This window comes from Ostrea edulis, chromosome 3 (genome assembly GCF_947568905.1).
Source record: "Ostrea edulis chromosome 3, xbOstEdul1.1, whole genome shotgun sequence".
NCBI classification, from domain to species: domain Eukaryota; kingdom Metazoa; phylum Mollusca; class Bivalvia; order Ostreida; family Ostreidae; genus Ostrea; species Ostrea edulis.
This window is the reverse complement of record NC_079166.1, coordinates 47,666,448-47,687,235: the sequence shown is the minus strand read 5'-3', so window position 1 is coordinate 47,687,235 and position 20,788 is coordinate 47,666,448. Positions and strand designations below refer to the sequence as shown.

The 20,788-nt window shown below is 35.9% G+C and overlaps 1 protein-coding gene across 2 annotated transcripts; it reads left to right on the top strand.

Moving 5' to 3' along the window:
- Positions 1-9,970: 9,970 nt before the first annotated feature.
- Positions 9,971-20,774, top strand: LOC125676465 (multiple epidermal growth factor-like domains protein 10). Of its 2 annotated transcripts, XM_056158000.1 has the most exons (5): positions 9,971-10,064; positions 14,716-14,859; positions 15,042-15,194; positions 20,199-20,342; positions 20,474-20,774. In XM_056158000.1, exons 1-5 carry the CDS (start codon positions 9,986-9,988, stop codon positions 20,752-20,754), a joined length of 801 nt encoding a protein of 266 aa, XP_056013975.1. In that variant the 5' UTR covers positions 9,971-9,985; the 3' UTR covers positions 20,755-20,774. The 2 variants fall into 2 exon arrangements, with proteins under 2 accessions (XP_056013975.1, XP_056013976.1); XM_056158001.1 differs by lacking the exon at positions 20,199-20,342.
- Positions 20,775-20,788: the final 14 nt, after the last annotated feature.

Sequence of the window (20,788 nt, the reverse complement as noted above, 5' to 3'; positions counted from 1 at the left end):
AGTGGACTGCCAAAATATACAAATATGTCCTAACCTTATCTAGGTTAATTATAATCAAACAGAGAATCACTATATCAATCAGAGGCAAGCAACGATAAACTGGTAGTGCTAACTTAAACTGTTGAGCCCAGTCGCCCTCGGATTACGCCATATACTGTAGGACGCCTTATTCAGGACGGACAGTTTATGTGGTAGCCCTTCAACCACTACAATCACTGTAGGATGCCTTATTCAGGACGGACAATGAGTATAGCGGCCTGGACGACGGTCTGTTCAGCCAATGCGGACGAAACCAAAGAAAACAAACTATGGCTAGCCTCTTTACTGGAGGTCAACCTCTTCGTGGCAGGCCAGACTTCTGATGGCCTTCCAAATTCACTCTCTAACCGTAAGAACAGACGAGGAATTGTACTTTATTAGTACACATAATCTCGTCCTCTCTATTTGGCTGGGTCTTCTATCAGAATGACACAGACGACTGCGGAGTCTCGTTATTTATACACAAATGAGATCACGTGATGTAAAGTGACTAATTGAGAACTCCGCATGGTCGTACCTCAAATATCCGAAATCATTACAGTACACTATAAGGACACTTTGTGGAAGCAACTCCTCCGAAACCGCTCACCGGATTTCAATCACATTTTGTAGGGTTGTTAGTCACCATATGTAGTTGATCATATTGCGCCGTCATTTTGATTCTACAAATTTTGCAGGAGTTATGGAAATTTGTTCAATTTGTACATGCTACACTATAGAAACACTTTGTGGACACAACTCCGACGGAACCGCTCAACGGATTTTGTTCAAATTTTGTAGGATTGTTAGTCACCATATGTAGTTGATCATATTGCGCCGTCATTTTGATTCGACTAATTTTACAGGAGCTATGGGTACTTTAGTGCCTCAACTTTTTTTGCGGCGGTAGGGGACATGTCTAAGTGTAGCAATCTTGTCAGACTTCAAATCCTGATGACATTCAAGATGTATGTTGCTTTGAAATACAAAGGTCAATGTCATTATTACACTAAATACCTATTGCGGCCATTCAAAGCTTCATACTTATAAACTATATTAAATACGTGCATGTTTTTACAACCCTCACTGCTCAATAACCGTAAGTGCCGAGCATAGTCCTAAATTTAAAGCCCTTCACTGGTCTTGGTGACGTCTCCATATGAGTGAAATATTCTCGAGCGAGACGTTAAGCAAGATACAATTGTGAATGCAAGCGTGCATAATTTTCCAAACTGCAACTAGGTCATACGCATCTTTGATGCGTATTAGGGATTTTTACTAAATGAATTAAAATTGGTTTAGGATAACCATGAATGTTATATTAACTTAGGCGAAACTTCAAAACAACTTAATCGGCAATATTATATTTTTTCAGTTTATCGAAAATACCTTCAAGATCAAATTTAGTTCAGTGGTCAACAACCGCAAGATCCCAGCTCATGATCTGTAGCAAACCAGCTATACATCATTATTTCGTTTTTAGCTGTTTGTGACACCTTATTCTTTTTTCATGGTATTTATTCCAATTTATCGGAACCAATAGATTTTCTCAGATCGTTAGTTTAGTTCATTTATATTGTTGACAAAATAAATAATAAGACGCATATCCATTGGCATGATGTGACAATTTGTGGATTGAAATGGTTATGGCAATCGCTTTCGGGAGGCCCGGGTGTGAATATCGATCCGACCGACGCCGTATGAAAGCTAAGATTGATTGATTGAATATTGTTTAATGTCCCTCTCGAGAATATTTCACTCATATGGAGACGTTACCATTGCCGTTGAAGGGCTGCTAAATTTAGGGCTATGCTCGGCGCTTACGGCCTTTCAGCAGGGAGGGATCTTTATCGTTCCACATCCGTTGTGATACGGGACCTCGGTTTTTGGCGTTCTCATTTCACCATTTAGTCGCCTCCTACGACAAACAAGGGGTATTCTAACCCGGATCCACACAGGACTCAAAGCTAAGACGTTTAACATAGGTAGTGACTGTTCCTTCGCTAAACGACTGTCATTAAGAAGTGAAAGACATGGATCTTTCGGGTGTGAATCAAACCGGAAGTTATTTGTCACAATAGGCGTTGGAACGACCTCGCAGCTACGGGCCTAAGTGACTATATATGCACTTTCATAATACGTCATAACGATAGTACTTTAAATTTCACTTCAGCTTCTGAAACTTTGGTATTTGGCTTTTTCCAAATGCATACACATACGAGCAAAGACGTTAGGCCTAAAATAAAATATTGTTTGTTTCCCCAATCCCGACCGACCCAAAAAAATCGCCGCGACCGAAAATATTTCATTGCCGATTTCGTGAAGAATTTTTTTTTTTTTTTTTTTTTTTACCGAAATCCAGACGGAGGTGCTCCTATGAAGTGGAGAATTAAAACGCGTAGGAAGAAGACGCCGTTCTTTAAAGTGCCTTTATAATCAGTGCAGTTGTAAACGCCCTGATGACCCTCTCGTCTTCGGGATCGTACATCGGGATCGGGATTCAATGTTCATGTGAAACGCATGGTATGGACGCTGTGTTGTCAGTTTCTGTTGCCGTGTATACGGCAGGCAGCTTCACAAGAAACCTGATCACAAATGCGTTGCGTAGATTTTCTAAAAAGAACATATGGGAAGATGTGTGTGAGGATGTTATTGCCGATCTCGATTTGACTGAAGATGAGGAGGATGCTCTGGACAAAAAACACGTTCGTGTGTCAATTTCTACTAAAAGCAATTTTACAGAAACATTTAATCCTCTGTACGGTGACGATATGAAACTTGCTCTTGACTTCAATGAAAACTTCAAGTTCGTTAAATTTTGTATTGACATTGAGGGTAACTCTACTGAAAAAGAAGCTTCCTCCTCAATTTGTGTGAACACTTTGGAAAGAATGATGGAAGCAAGCCAAGCCATCAATAGGCTGCCCAGAAGAAAAGATACAGAAGGGAACAAGTTTACTGGTAAGCATACTAAATAACACCACGTCCCAATATATATATCTCTTGCAAGCAAAGGTAGACTCTTTTAGGATAAGGAGAGTCTCCCCACCCTTGTTTGCATTCTTTTTTCTTGTTTTCTTGCATTAACTTTTCAAACCCTTTAAAAGCCTAGATGCTCAAATGATCCCTTTTATGCCCTTATTAAATGTTGGTCTCGTAAAAGCAGACCTCTCCTGGCACTTGTCTCATAAAAGCAGACACTGAGCTTTCACGCTTAATTTTTTGAGTGCTTCCCGAATCTAAGTAAACATACTGCAGAAGACTTTTCCCGATTTCCCAGGCTGAAAATATGCATTTCACGCGTCACTTTTTTACTGTGAAATCTACCAATCACTAGTGTACTTTTAGATGATAAAAATCCCTTTTATCTTTCAGAAAAGGACCGCTTGTTTAACAAAGTTGTTGAAGAATTTGAAAAAGCGAACACATTCTTCCCAAACTCCATGTCAAATGATACTGTTACCAAGCATATCAGTGTGATTACAGATTGCTTATGGTATTTAGATGGATCCACTGAGAAGATTATGGAAAGAAGTGCTCATCTGGCAGATGTGAAACCACTTCCAGAAAGGTACATCATCATACTGGTGCTTTATCAATTGTACAAATATAATTTTTGATGTCTCTTTTCTGACATGGTATATGAATTATTTGTAGGGAGGCTCTCACAAGAATTGTCATTTTTAAGCATTGACTTTACATATTTTAGATATTATTATTTAACAATATATGTCGGGGAACTTACATGTAGGGGAATTACTAGTATTTAATATTCAATTATCATGATTATATATGTTTTTCATGCAGATAACTCTTATAAGAAATGCAGTATGTATGTAAATGTGGTGCTGGTTTTAACATATACATTTGAAACTTACTGGTTTTTCGCACATGTATGCACATATAACTAACCTTCTACACACTATATGTATATATATATATATATATATATATGTATGCTTTTCCTCTAGCCCTTAATACAAAGTAGCTGAGCTTTCACATTTCAGCTTGTTTTCTGTCCTGTATATAGAAATGTATTTTGTACTTTATTTGTTATTTTTTCACTGTAATTATGACCTAGCAGTGTCTGTCCGACAGACATTAAATATTTTTTAATTCTCATTTTTATAAAGCTTAAATATGCATGATTTTTAAAATAAAAATATTGTAAATATTGCTGGAAAAGTCTTAGTATGCTGAAAATTTTGAAGTTATTTATTGAAATATTTAAGTGATGATTGTATTGATAAAAAATTCAATATTTCAATTTAAGATGTCAGAGAGAAATATTTTTAATCAAAAATTTGAGTATATTCATACTGTATTTAAAGAGAAAATATTAACTGATATCATTTTCTTACTTTTCAGATTCTTGACTGGTTTTAATGGTTTCAACGATTGGAAAAGAAAAAAAAGAAAGCTCCACAATTAACGACAGAAACCTTGAAGTTTTATAGTTCAGCTTTGTTCAGGTACATGTACAGTTTAATTTGAATTTCTAAATGGACCTTCATTGAAGAAAGGATACACTCAGTTAAAAATTTAAAATGAATGACACTGAATAAATGTTATCAACATTTTTTTAGTTTCTCCATCTTTAAAAACTACTAAAAGTATGAATCATACACGATTCAAAGAATGTTGGTCATATTCATACGGAGTACCCCACAATGTCCATCATTCTGTCTGTTCTATTTCAGTAACAATTTTATTTAACTTTCACAGAATCGAAAAGATAAATGTCTTAGTACTTTTTGTTTTAACGACTTTGACATTTTTAATATATTTATAAAACAGACTCAATTTTCATTACAAAAATCATGGCTACCTTTGAATTATTTGATGTTTTATCCATTTCTAATTTCAGTTTGTTAAGCCTAAGATTTACTGCTGGATGGGGTCCTTTAAAAGTTGACTTAGAAAACATGGCACTATCAATGAATTCCTTTGCAACATAGCTTGAACAGAAAAATTTGGATCAACAAAAAAGACAGAAATTAAATCACCCTGTTAGAGAAGTAGCTGATCATACATGGATAGAAAACCATGATTCTGAAGATGATGAACATGTAGCACATAAGTATTCAATACTTTTGATTTCCATTAGTGGAACTCTTCAAATTAAAGGCGCGTAAAGTCGTGCTACCGGGACAACGTAAACAAATATGGCATTGAATACGAATTATAATCAACTGCAAAACACAACACTGATCAAAATTCTAAAGTTAAAAAAAAATTAATTATTTTAACAAGAAAAAAGACAAACTTATTAAACTATGTGAGGGAGCATAGGTACTGAATTTGCTAAATTTGACCGATATAAAACATCAACTGCAAGAAGAACTGTAAAGGTTTTACCTATGCACATCCAACATAACGAAATCTTCTTGCAAATAATGGGGATTCATATGCTTTTAAAGTTATTCTCTCAGACTATGAAGATATTTTATCATACAATTAGTGCAGGTTCATATGGCATGAACTTTGTAAGTATAAATTGGTACAGTATAAGTTTTACATGTAACAACCCCCCCCCCCCCCTCCTTTTCTAATATTAGAAAATAAATTACCCATCTGTCAAACTGCAATTTTGTTTTAATTTTGAGATGTTTATAACACTAATTAACACAACTGCTATGTTTCTGAACTTCATCTAAGCTATTTCAAAAATTACATATGTCGATGGAAATCGGATATAAAACATCAATTTTTGAAACAGATGTGATGGCGTTCAAAAACACATTAGTCTTATATATTAGTGTTAGATTTTTTAAAATGTAACTTGACTAATGGCTATTTTACCATATATATATATATATATATATATATATATATATATATATATAAAAAGGGGGGGGGGGTATCAACGTTTTGCTTATGTCCCGGTAATCTCGCACTTGCTCGCGAGACTTGTTTTATTGACATGCAAGAGTCATCAAAGCGCGATAACTCTGATGGGCTGGTAATAGGAAGTATTCTTGACAACATTCTGACCAAATTGCCTTATTACAGCCATCTTTATTTTGATGAGCAAATCCACCTGACCAATCCATTCAAAGACAGCATGGAAAAGACTAGATTTCTAAATGACTTAAAGTTGTCAGTTCCGGTTAATATCCTCACATATAATCCAGGAGGCTCTTTTGGATCAGTTGTTTTCATATGGCGTGTACCTAGCAACAGACTGCCTTCGGAAATATCAAACTCTTCCGTCCAGGTTTTTGCCAGAATTCGACACATGCTACCAGAATACCACACTCGTGAAATGAAGAGGCAGTTCTCCAAAAGATTTTGCACTTTACATTCCTCTCCAAAGATACCACCACATATACTTAGGAGTATCTACTCAGAGCTGACACTAGATGCTTCTTCTCTACAAAATCCGACCTTAGATGCACGAGTGAAACAGTCAATTTTAGCTGAGGATGCTGAATTAGTATTAGACATGAGGCACATGAATCCAGGTCGTCCAAGCGACACTTTCAAAACTTTCTTTGAAGCATTAGTGGATAAAATAGAGCAAATTACTGCAGCCGATGAACGTCGTCATAATGTTTGTCATTTGTCTAATTACATATCTATTCCTGATCTTATTGATAACGTCAGGAAGGATTTACCGGAAGGGACACCAATACCTAGTGAAAGTACTTTTCTCTTTAGCTTCGTTCCCAAAAATTCCCATGCTAAAACTTCAAAACTCTACACCAGCAAAGTTCCTTTGCAATTCAAAGTTCAAACACGCCAGCTGCGGAATTCCCATGTAGATGAGCATTACTGTGCAGCAATCTTTAAGTATATGCGGCAATATGCCATAAAGTTCAGAGACCAGGCGACATTTATCTGTGTGGATGACAAATGTAAAGTTGACTTTGGGGAACCAGGGTTAGTCATGTCAAGTGGTGTACGGGAAAAAAAATCAATTGTCCCGACTACTTCTGTACTGTCAGCTTTGGATCATGACCAAGGCAGCAAAGGTTCACTGATCCCCTCAGTGTGTCTTGAAGTTCAGCTTCCTGAAAATCAAGATGGCTCCTTCTATAGAGGTAAAGTCCATGTGATCTACAAAGACTCTATGTTTGAACCAAGCACTCCTTGGAGACACTCTGTAGAAATCAAAGATATCCTGCGGGAAAAGCCAATGATGCCGGTGTTGCTGATATTTTCGGATGGTGGTCCAGATCACCGGATTACCTATCGTTCAGTGAAAATGGCTTTGATTGTACTGTTCAAACAACTAGGCGTCGACACGTTAATAGCCGGCCGTACGGCTCCAGGAAATTCTTGGGCGAATCCCGCAGAGAGGATAATGTCTATTTTGAATCTTGCAATTCAGAACACATCTTTAATGAGAGAAGAGTCAACAAGTGAAATAGAACAAGTTTTGCGTTCTGCAAATTCAATGAATGACATTCGTATGAAATCTACGAAAAACCCAAACTTAAAAGAGGCATGGATGGAGTCTCTTCGACCTCTGAAATCAATGTTAGGGGAAAGAACTTCCAGACTGAAACTGAAAGAAGTGCCCTTTAATGTACATTCTGCAGCTAAAAATGAAGATATCAAGGAGTTTGAGCGTCAAGTCCTAAATTGTATTGATGGGAATATTGAACTTGGAAAATACCAGCAGCAGAATGTAAAGTCAAAACTAGGTACCTATATTTTCATATAGATTTGATATTAAAATTATGGGGGGAGTGTCTGAGAGACTGAACTCTATTCACAAGAAAAATAAAGGAAATTTACAGAGGTTTCCATAAGGCCTTCAACTGGGATGGAAGTCGTCTCCTTGTAAAAAGCTCTAAATTTTACCAAATTAATAAAACGTATATGAAATTATACTGCTCTTTTAAATTACCTGAATATTATCAAAAATGTATATGTAACAATATACATATCACAAAAAATTCAAAGATAACATATTTCCTGGCATATTGAATCCCTGACTTCAATGGGACAGGCACATTCAACATGTGGTGGGGTTAAACTTGTTTAATGTGTGACTTATTTGCTGTATTCAAATATTTGAATATTTCTTTGGTTAAATTGTGATTTTGCCATTTTGGTTATACTCATCCAATGAATTAGAAAATTCTTTTTATTAATAGATTACCAGGAGTTTCTGGGTACTCATTGTCGGGAACGACACTACTGGTTCCAGATAAAGAAGTGTAACGATCGTAGATGTTGTGTTGCCAGGATGTATGAAAATGAATTTCCATGGCTTCCAGACCCTTTGGTGAGCAACGATCCAGCTCACTATAAGCCATTTGATGATGTCATCAACACAGAAACATCTGAAGTAGATAGACCATCTTCCCAAACACAGACAACAAAAGCTGTTGCAGAGGAAATCCAGGTTTGCAAAATTAAATTTAGTTCTTGTCAGATATTCATGTGATTCTTTTTAGCCCCATATATAATGTTTATGTGTGGATAGCTTCTCCGAGAGCTCTTGTGTAAATTTTGATCTTGTAAAGTTTGAGCTCTTCATTCAAAGGAAATTTCAATGAGTGTGTCTACACTTTTTTATTGTAGCAATTATAAATAATATATATTAGATACCATCTAATATATACCATGTAAGACTCCTGTGCATCTAAAAGAAAACTAATAGAGCCTTGAACAGTGGTAAATGAATCCAAACATGTTTTCTGTTTCCATGATAAAGATTATCTTCCTACTAGATGTCGGACAGATGCATATATTTTTAACCTTTCTTTTACAATTTTCAGGGAGTAAGAAACCAGGGACTTATAGCCCAGAATGTGAGGAAAATTGTAAGGTGTTATGAGTGTCAGAAACCTCGTTGTATCTACAGCAAAAAATCTCTTACTGTTCGACAATCCAGAGCTTTTGACAGACTGCTAACCAAGTATGATTACTGTTGTGGAGCTGTTATAACACCCGAAGGTATGCCCTTTTCCCCAATATCAGCTTGTCCCATCATGTAACATGATCTGGTATGTCATTGTTTGATGTTAATCAACATTAAGTTTCACATGTATCTGACATGCAGTCAAAATGTACACTCACTCACAGACAGTGGATTTTATTTTGTATTTTTCATTCAATTGATGGGTTATACTACTTTGTATGGTTTTATAAAATACAAGTACACAGTATTCCATTCTGGTATCATCTCTGACATTGAAGTGAATTAAATTTCTGACAGATTCTACTTATATTCTATTGCTTATAATAAAATAAGACAGATGGCTGTTTTGAAAATTTTATTCCTTGAAAGAAAACTTTTCTGGTATACTTAATATTCATAGTACTCAAAGATATTTTAACAGCTTGTAAAAAATGGTCTCTTCTCCATTTCAGGTGATGCCCTTGAAGGAGTTGTAAATGTCCGTCTACAAATGGATTGCAACACCCATGTTGAATTTCCATATTATGCAAGTACCCTTGCACAGCCCGATATTTGTGCCTTCTGTGCAGCTGTGGGGGCGACTAGAGACACAGAGGCCCTTAAGACTCATCGTGTAGTGCTGCCAGTTTGTGGAGACTGTATTGTTATTGGAAAAACACCACCAAAGAGAAATCCAATTAAATAAAATAAATGATTTCAAATATTCAGAGATTTTTTATTTAATATCACCAGACAGGAGGGAAATTATCACTTGATACATACTTGTGTACTAGGGCTTAAAGTACTGTCCTTTAATGCCGATTTGTAATTTCCTATTTACTACTACAAAAAACATTCCCCTCCCCCCAAAAATAAAATATTTTACCTACCTACCTACCCACACCTGACTTGATAGAGTCGGGTTTGGGGAAACAAACAATTATTTATTTTTGGCCTTAAAATTCATGTATGTTTGAAAAGTTAGCATAACTTAAAGGACCATTCTGCATAGAATTATATTTTTAAATAGATCCACGATGACAATTACTTCCCTAATCCGTTTTGTTTTGATTCCCGGAGTGTACATTGTACATGATAGCATCAACATTGAATATGCCTACTCAACCCTTTTATATCTTTCTATTCTTTGGAATGATATATATTTCCAATATGGGTTATGCTGACGTTAAAGGTAAAGACCGTTTTTGTAACAGTATGTATACGGCACTTCGCTGTGTTTTTCTGAAACCTGTCATTCGTTTTGTAAAAAAAAAAATGGTGCGACAGAATAACGAATAGAATTTAGATTTACATTATAGTAACCCTTCAGTACATTGTTAATCTCAAGGAATGGCACATTATCTTTAACCAGTAATAGATTTTTAATACTCGATTGTTTTATTCGAAGTAGATATTATGCACGCTGAGTAAATAATTATACACATATTTTCGAAGCAATGTATTTCGTCTATGATTTCGATCACATTTATAAAAAATTCTACGTCAAGATACATGCAATCTTTCTAAAATGAATTCTGTTAAATCCTAATCCGTTGAATTATTGCTAATCACATACATGTAGTTTAACGAATATGAGAGTGATAAACTAGAATGGTGTTGCTAAAACGCGGAACGGAAAACATTTTAAGCAATGATGTTATGAGGTCAGCATTTGTAAAATCAAAAGGCTTATTATTAACAACGGAAGCAGAAATTTCAGAGAGAACAGGAAGCCATCCTCAGAATCCACCATTTTATATTGATACTTCATATTATTGCATTATTAGGTATTTTAAAACGCTGGATTTTGTGGATAAATGTACCAACAGGCGCTTGCTTAATATATTGCATAGTAAGTTTTAATAAAAATATCAAGCAAGTGTCTGTTGGCACCATCCTTTCCCCCGGATTTATCCCCCCCCCCCCCCCCCGATTGTGAAAGTATGTTGTTTCACAAATGAAGAAGAAAAAATAAGATTATTATTATTATACAAAATTTATAAAGCGCTAAATATAATGTAAAATTACTCTAAAGCGCTGTACATAAAACAATTATGGACATAAGAGCATAAACAATTACTTAATAAATACTAGAGCTTAAACATGCAAGTTGAAAACGCGTAAGAATATACATATAACTTTAAAAGGACTAGTAATGTTCACATGTAAAATTGCTGTGTTGTCAATTTAAAAATGAGCAACATTAAATAAACACTAAGAAGATTCCGGATAAGCAATGGTAAAAAGGTAAGTTTTTAATAACTTTTTAAAATTAATAAAATTCTTCTCAGATCTCAGGTCTTGGGGTAGATTGTTCCAGAGCGTAGCACTCACCACGTCAAACCGTCTGTGCCCATGTCTTAGTATGTGCACGTGACTGCACCAGAAACATAGTTTTCTGATCGCTGGGATCTACTAGAAGTGTAAAATTTGACAAGTTCTTGTAAACATAATGGCGATGTTCCATTTAAAGCTTTAAAAGTCTGTAGCAGCAGCTTGTACTGGATTCGCTGCTCTACGGGGAGACAAGACAATGTAAATTAACTAACATGGGTGTTATGTTGTCATATTTCTTTGTACGTGTAGTGATCCAGGCGGCGGTGTTTTGAATCTTTTAGAGTCTAGTCAAGAAACTGGTACTTATACCGTATAGTAAGGCATTGCCATAATCCAGACGAGAGGTCACAAGTGAGCATATAAGGGTCTTACAAGCACTCTCAAGTATTAAAGGTCGAATTCGGCCAATATTACGTAGTTGATAGTAACACGATTTAGCGATGCTTCGAACGTTCGAAAGATAAACATACTGAAAAAAAGACTGGAATTATAATTGAACCTCATTTCAAATTCTATTACTTTATTCTGGCTGCTACCTTAAGAAAAGGTTTTATGAGCCTATCCAATGAATAAAAGGTACCCCCCCCCCCCCCGAAAAACAACATTGTAAAAGATAAAATAATTTTTCGAACAATTTTCCCCAAACATAGCCTTTTTCAATTAAACGTGCTTTTAATCGAACTAGATATGTTTCTGCTTTTAGTACTACACTTGGTACAATATACATTTATGTGTCACATCAAATTTCAAAGAAAACGAGTCTGGTGTGGAAAAAAGGTTTGCCTCATTTGGTGATGAATCTATGTGAAAGTTCATACGTTTACCTGTATCCTGCAGAGTAGTGTTGAAACTGATACAGCGGGAAAGAAAGGTTGAAACTTACGAACCATAGTAAGATGATTAGCAGATTTATCTCATAATAATTTAATTCTGATTGTATTCTTGTCTCTGATTGGTCAAATTCGCGGATTATAAAGCGTAAACTGACCCAAACCAGGTTATACTCGTATAACTTGCCCCAGAATTAAAGTCATATGAAATAGCTAAATTGCTAACACAGAATTTATGCTTGATGGAATTAAAAGTCATCTCATTATTAATATAAATATTAAGTTATACAAGTGTTTAGTTTAGAAATGAACTACCAGAAGTACTCCCCATTTTGGATTGGAGTGCTGCGGTCAATAAGTCTCTGTTAGTTAAGAAATCATAAACGAAGCACAAAATGTTTAACTACTGGTAGTTGACTTAATAAGATCACGAATGTTCGTTGTTTTATACATATCATACTTCCTGTACAGACTCAAACACGGTATCATGAGTAAGTATATGTGCGTTAATGACGCTTTGCCAACCGGGGGTGGGGGGATATAAACCACGTGTTTTTTTCCATTCTCTACTCATAGGTATCCCTGCTCGCTAACACGTCTGTCAATGCCGAAAATGTAAAATTCTTGTAAAACGCATTGGAATTTCTTATGCAAGCATTTAACTTAATTCGCCCAATCAATTTATGATGCGAACGTTTTAAGATAAAGTTGATTTATCGCTTGTGAACAATTTCCGAATTGCTGATTTTAATCAAATTGAATAGTCTCCCCACCCCCACCCCCACCCCCATTTTTAGCGTTATCTTATCTACATTAATCATTCTGAATTTTAAATTCCGTTCCGCGTTTTAGCAACACCCAGAATGACTACAATAATTATAATGTAACTGATGGTTAAAAACGAGAATTTAACACAAGAACTGTTGGAGACTGTAGAAATTCCTATTAAAACGGACATGGATTCCTAAATACGCTATATGCGCCTGTGCGCCACATGTATGTACATGTATATTCATTTTTGTTCCCCATTCGTAATTGTTACATCTGAGTAATGTCCTAAGTTACATATGTAGCTTGCCTCGACCATTATACATGTACAGCTCCAATAGTAAGGTTTAGGGAATTTATCGCATTTTAAAACATCAGGTAATGCTCAAAATTGCAATAAACAGATCGTAAATTTATAATACATTCTTTTAAAAATGTAATATATGTCGCAGTCTATATGATGGAATGACAGCATGCTTACTGTAGGAAATAATGTGATATACATGTAGTACACTCATCAAGCTAAAGGGAATGGTAATTGCGATAAGTTCACTTTTTCTGGTCCATACAGTAGCCCCAGGTAAACATATATTCACATTGGGTGTTTTTACTTGGCGAGCAGGCCATGATTATCAACTATGTTTATGCATGACGTAAATAGCATAAATTTTATGATCTTTGCTATTAGTTCCCATCAGTGGATGATTGTTAATTATTTTCTATGCTCTTATTGCATATTCTTACAGGGACATGGACATGCACGATTTGAGTTGAAAAGTTTTAAAATCATTTTTTTGATTTTTAATCTTTAGAATGCTTAGCATATTACTAATGATCAGCAAAAATGTGAATGTCAAGGTTCATAGGAGATACAGAGGTCACAAGTCCTTGTTATGTAAACAAGGTTGGTGCAATGTTTTTGTTTACATAGGTTAAATAAACTATTAAACGTTTCGTTTAAAGCAGAGTTTTTCTTAATTTATAAGTGAATTTTTAACACAATTAAATAATTTCTAGTGTTTGGCACATCTCATTTTGTTTTAAACATGCTATTTTCTATTAAACAGTCTAATGTAAACAAAACATGTCACGAACCTTGTTTACATATATGTAACAACGTTTTGTTTGTTTACATAACAGCGAGGAGTGCGGTATCTCACTTATAACTCAACAACTGATATTCAGGTTTTGGTTGACCATTAGAAATACTGTAGTTAAGCATTGTAAACAATAAAAATGGAAAAATAAAATTTGAAAATTTTCAGCTCAAATAGTGTCCATGGCCCTTTAATATGTTTACTCCAAATATTTGAATACACTTGCAACCATGTTAAGAAACGCTTTTTCATACCCCACGCAATGAGTCGCAGAGGGTATAATGTTTTGAATGTACAAGTTCGTCGTTCAGTTCTTGTCAGCGCAACTTCTCTGAAACCGCTCAACAGAATATCGTGTGTCATGCGGTTGTGCGATAAAGAATCCTCACTGTTACGGCCCTGAGCGCCATTTTAAATTGTGCCACTTCACCTACATCTGGTGACATATTATCTGAGTGAAAACTTCTCGAATATTACAAATGCAAACATTAAAGATTACTAACGGAGATATGTATCTGTCGAGTCTGTCCGCGCAGGTAGTCGTAGAGATGTGAAACATAACATATATATATATATATATATATATATATATATATATATATATATATATACCTGTACCTCCTACCATGCATACCCGATCCCGATGTCTTTAAAGTACCCAAAGAAACGGATATACATTGTATAGCGAAACAAGGCAGAATTCTCGTTTGTGAATTAATTTCAGCTTTAACCACCCATACTGATCAGATACAATAATCATGGTTATACAGCTTTTGAATTAGTGATCCAACTTCACTTTCCTTTCATACAGAGTGCATGAAGGGTTATTCTGGACCCTTCTGTGAAGAAAAATGCCCTTATCCATCGTACGGATTGAGGTGTCAATCTATATGCAAATGTACTCAAGAAAACTGCAGCTTTGAAAACGGATGTTTCAAAGCCATTTCTAGATCAGGTATGTATCATTAGAACCTTTAGTCTTAGCTTCATTTCAGTGAAATTTACAATCAAATAAAAGTTTTAATGATTTTATAGGACTTTTGACTTGTAATCTTTATGAGATTAAACACTGACAGTCGGTCCTTTAGACTTTTTTTTAACAAGTTCGCTTTTTTACAATTTTAAATTGTGCCCTAGGAAATGATACAACAAATACGGAAAGTGCATCAGAAACACCCAATTCCTTTACATTCGGGATGAAAAAATATATTCAAAGTCAAAATCCGGTCTTGTCAAAGAATTATTCAGCTTCCGGATCCCGTCGAACGACCAGTCCACGCACAAATACCGGTAAGTTTAGGAATCCAGCTTCTCTAACCCGCCGAACGACCAGTCCACGCACAAGTACCGGTAAGTTTAGGAATCCAGCTTCTATAACTCGCCGAACGACCAGTCCACGCACAAGTACCGGTAAGTTTAGAAATCCAGCTTCTGTAACCCGCCGAACGAACGACCAGTCCACGCAGAAGTACCGGTAAGTTTAGAAATCCAGCTTCTGTAACCCGCCGAACGAACGACCAGTCCACGCAGAAGTACCGGTAAGTTTAGAAATCCAGCTTCTGTAACCCGCCGAACGAACGACCAGTCCACGCACAAGTACCGGTAAGTTTAGAAATCCAGCTTCTGTAACCCGCCGAACGAACGACCAGTCCATAATCTAAGGAATCCATCAGGACCAGTCGTATCGTTTGTAAAAGTAGAATACGATTGTAAGCATTGACTGCAAACTAATGTTTTTGCGTAAACGAATCCACTCTCTTCAAAAATTGTTAATTCAAGATAAAGAGGGCTGGTGGCGGGTGTGACCGCGCAACAGGAAATGCACCTAATCCCTCCTCTGGTGTTTTCTGGGGCCCGTCTTTGCCCAATACTATCGATATCAATTTTGTATTATTTGTAGCTAAGTTGATCACTGTTCTTTATCTTCACTTTTTCATACTTTCAAAAATATTTAAGAGGACGTAATTACTTGAAAAATAATCCTTACAAATATTAGTATGTATATGTATAATGCAACATACGACAATTTGAAAAAGTTTGGTTAGAATCTAGTAAAATGGAGATCCATTTTTAAAGACATGGATTCGTTCTAGAAAAAAGTTTTGAATTATAATCTGATAAAGAAATGGTTCAGTCTTCCTTTTCAAATGTAAACGCAATTTTGAAGTATGTACCTAAACGTATGCCTGTGCATAGCAGCCAACTGATATATTTTGTTTAAATTTTTTTTACCGACATGTAGTAAGTTTGATTTATTCGAGCGAAATAGTCTACTGTGAGCCTCTGTTCTTATAACGCTTTTGCAGACGGACACAACTGACATTTGCCTCTTTGGTGTACTCTGGATCGTCCCTTCAAACGCCTGGACACTTTGTTCATTTTTTTTGTGTTTCCCGGAATCTGAGACTGATACTGATGCGGATGTAATACTTTGAATGGAACTCAACAGAGTTGAAACGTAAATTTTCTACTGAAAAAAGATTCAGCGTGAATAAAAGGTGAAGATAACGAACAGTGATCAATCTCATAATTCCTATAAGCAATATAAAATAGATAGTTGGACAAACGCGGACCCCTGGACACACCAGGAGTGCGATCAGGTGCCTAGGAAGAGTAAGCATCCCCTGTCGACCGGTCACACCCGCCATGAGCCCTATATTTGAATAACATATTTCTTCCCCCAAAAAGAAGTTTGGACTCTTCTTTATTTCACTACAGTTATTAAGTTGGGTGTGCCGTCTGGGATGATCCTGGTTTCAAATTCAATATTTTTAATCCTGATAGAATATCATCTCATACAGGCAACTTACAAATTTTATCAGGCAATATCATTGACACATGTTTTATAGCAATGGTCTGCGTCCGTCGTCGACCGTTGTGCGTTAACAATTAAACATTTAACTACAATTCCAATTCTTTGTAAATTTTATTTGAAGCATCTTTTGGACAACTGGGACATAAATGGTAAATTTCAGGACTCCAGCACCCCTGAGGTATGGGGCAAAATCTGCTTTAAAATGACAAATTCTCAAAACAGCGTCTTCTCTACAACCGCGCATCTTTAAGAAAAACTAAATACATTGCGATGAAGAGCAAGAAGGCCTCGCCAAAATTGTAATTTTCATGACCCACGGGATAGAGGTTCTGACTCTATGACGTGACCAAACTTAATTCATGTTTATGTGCAAAGCATTTTTTAAAAATCTTCTTTAATGCTACTGAAACTAAATAAATATTTAGAAGGAACAGGTAACCCTTTACCAAAATTGTAAATTTCAAGATCCCTATTGTTACAACAACAACAAAAATCAAAAACGAATGTGATAATGCGATAAAAAAAACTTTACTGGAAACAAAAGTTGTGCATAATCTTGATTAGAAATGCAATATATAAAAGTAATACACAACAGCGTTCTCCTAGCCACAATATTGTTATAAAAAACAAATGCGATAAAATACAATATCATGAATCTTTACTGGAAACAAAAGTGGTGCTAAACAAAGACCTGTGATGGATGGAGTGGAGGTGGAGGTTGCTTTTTCTTCCAAAAAAATTCCGTGGCAGCAAAAGAAAATGACGCCTTGCGCTGCAATCTGATTGGTTGAAAGAGACTTCGTTAACTAAACCAGAAGACTGTATAGAAACGGCGAATGGATAAAACGGTTCATGAAAAATAGAAAAGGGGCGATTTTGTTTACCCTGAGTTATACAAAGCATCTTGGTAGAAATACAAAAAATTAAATTTAATAGGCACGAACTGTACAATACAACTAAACACAGCGGTCACCAAAATAAAATTGCCAATTTTTAGCATAAATTGCTTTATTAGAAATAAACTTTGTTTGATACTAAATTAAAACTAAATAGAATTTTAGAGTGAGCAGGTAGTCCTTTTTTAAAATCGTAAACGTGATCCCAGGGGTAGGGGGTTTTGGTTCCAGGGTAGGGTCAAAATTAGTATAGTGATTATTGTCTTTGTCCTTTCAAAGACTTCTTTGATTTTGCTGATGCTGTGTAATAATTGAATGTATAGTTAGGAAAAGTAGAAAGGGATGTACCAAGATTGTGAATTTTGCAACCCCAGGTTTCAGATTTTAGAGCGGTACCTAAATAGTCCTATAGTGATTGATTTAACGTCCCTCTTGAGAATATTTCACTCACATGGAGACGTCACCACTGCTGGTGAAGGGCTGCAAAATTTAGGCCTATGCTCGTCGCTTATGGCCATTGACCAGGGAGGGATCTTTATCGTGCCACACAAGCTGTGACACGGGACCTCGGTTTTTGCGGTCTCATCCGAAGGACCGCCCCATTTAGTCGCCTCTTACGACAAGCAAGGGGGCACTGAGGACCTACTCTAACCCGGATCACCACGGGACGTCATATAGTGATAATATAACATATATTATATAGTGTTGATATAACATATATTATATAGTGTTACTATAGCATATATTATGTAAAGTCTTCATCAGTATGGGATCTTATGGGGGTAGTTGTGGTTTAAAAATACGTCTTGTTTTATACTGCTGATGAACATTAAATGCAGAACAAAATATCATTGATTGTATAGCCCTTGAAGCAAGTGATATGTTTAACTAAATACTCATGTGACAGATAAGGCCTGGGGGTCTCTTGTTTTGTTTACTAGATCAGCACCTTAATCAAAGAGAGCGGCATATGTCAACCTAAAGTCTGCGCATGCAGCGTTTCATTTCTGTTTTGATACAAATCATGGACCAAAGTTCAGATACGACAATTTACAATTACAAATAAGTGGATGGATTTAGGAAAGGTTCTGCTTATAAAGAGCTCATTTGCCCACCAAAGTCAATACTGTATTTGTTCTATAGTTTCAAAATGAACTGCATCTCAGTTATTATTGTTAGATTTCGTAAGATATACCATTTATATGTAGGGTCTAAAGGCATGATTTAAAGAAGAAGCGAAGGATATACGTTAAAACTACTTTCAAACTGACAAATTCCTACAGCATATTGCTTGGCATAAAAATTATCATTGTCACCCATGCTCTTAAAGGGGAGAGATATGATTCCAGAAATTTGCATGATACAAGTAGGAGAGATAACTGCGAACATGGCAGGTATGTAGTAAATGCAACAGATGTTATATATGAAAAGGTGAAGATAACGAACAGTGATCAATCTCATAATTCCTATAAGGAATACAAAATTAAGAGTTGAGCAAACAAGAACCCCTGGCTATACCAGAGGTGGGATCAGGTTTCTATGTGGAGTAAGCATCCCTTGTTGACCGGTCACACCCGCCGTGAGCCCTATATCTTGATAAGGTAAACGGAATAATCCATAGTCAAAATCGCTGTGTAAAGAACGGTCTAACAGTTATAAAATACGTCAGACATCATTTGACCCAATGACAGGTGGTATTAGCAAACTATATCGTTGAATATATATAAATTATAGCAGGTATGATGTTGACAACGGCGGATTTCCTTACTTATGTTGCATTTACCATATATCTGCAGTGTTCACAGGTATGTTGTCTTGAATGAAATTAATTCCAGGTTTCTTGATAATGAAGTAAACGATAGATTTCAGCAGCCCGACAGGTAAATTGATACTTACATGTACCGTGTAACTATCACAGAAAGTAACGTTTAGTCATGTCAACTTTTGAAGTAATTTCACCATGAAAGGTGGAGATAGTGAACAGTGATCAATCTCATAAATACATAAGGTATACAAAATAGATAGTTGGGCAAACACGGACCCCTCAACACACCAGAGGTGGGATCAGGTGACTAGGAGGAGTAAGCATCCCCTGTCGAATGTTGAAATTTTCCTACAAGTTTACAATAATCTACGTAAACATATATTCATTTGAAGTTTATGCTTTGTTATATACATGTCCGGTAAGGTATATCTAATAGATGTATACCATTCATTATCCCCCCCCCCCCCCCCCCCCAAGATTTGCCGATGAATCAGATTAGAGTATTTTACATGACTGTGTAATACAGATGGTGCATGTATCATTAATATTGTCAACCTTGGCTGCTTCTCAGTTAATGGATTTCTTGGAGTGAAATTGTTTAATGTTGCCCTGAATGTCCTGCAATATTTATCTAAAGAGTTGCATTCGAATTCCTTGGTACCCTGTATTGGCACCAATCTCGCTGTAAACATTTATCAGTTTGTGATGCATCATGATGTATGCTTAATGTCTTTCCAGATATAGTTCATGATGAATTATGAAGTACTATTAAAGACCATTCATGTTCCATGTAGATTCGTCAACTTTATTTTATATAGAATGCAAAATCGGTTACTTTGGACCCTTCTGTGAACGAAAATGTCCTTATCCATCGTACGGACTGCGATGTCAATCTATATGTCAATGTACACAGGAAAGATGTAGCTTTGAAAATGGATGTTTTCAGACCACTTTCCGATCAGGTACATGTATATATGTGATCAAATCGTTTTACTGTTCGTTCTATACGCATGCTGAGTATGTTCATGATTATAGGTAAACAAAAGGCTTCCATGAGTACCATACTTTTATGTTATTCCAATGTCTATTGTAGAAAACAGTGAAACAACGAAAAGAGAAATGGTATCAGAGGCAATGGATTCCTCTATTTCCGTGATGAAAACACACATTTTAAAGGAAAACCTAGAGGAGTTGGAGAATTCTGAAGCTTCGCGCACCTGTAGCGCTACTGCCACTCCAAATGAAAATATGCTAGATAATTCAATGGGACTAATAATATCAATTGTAGTAATTTTCTGTGTCGGTTTATTATTGTTTGTTATATATCTCAGGTTAGTACTGAAAGACTACTCATACCGTGTAACTACAGCATAAATGAGTTATTTCTGATGAAATTAATCCACTCTTT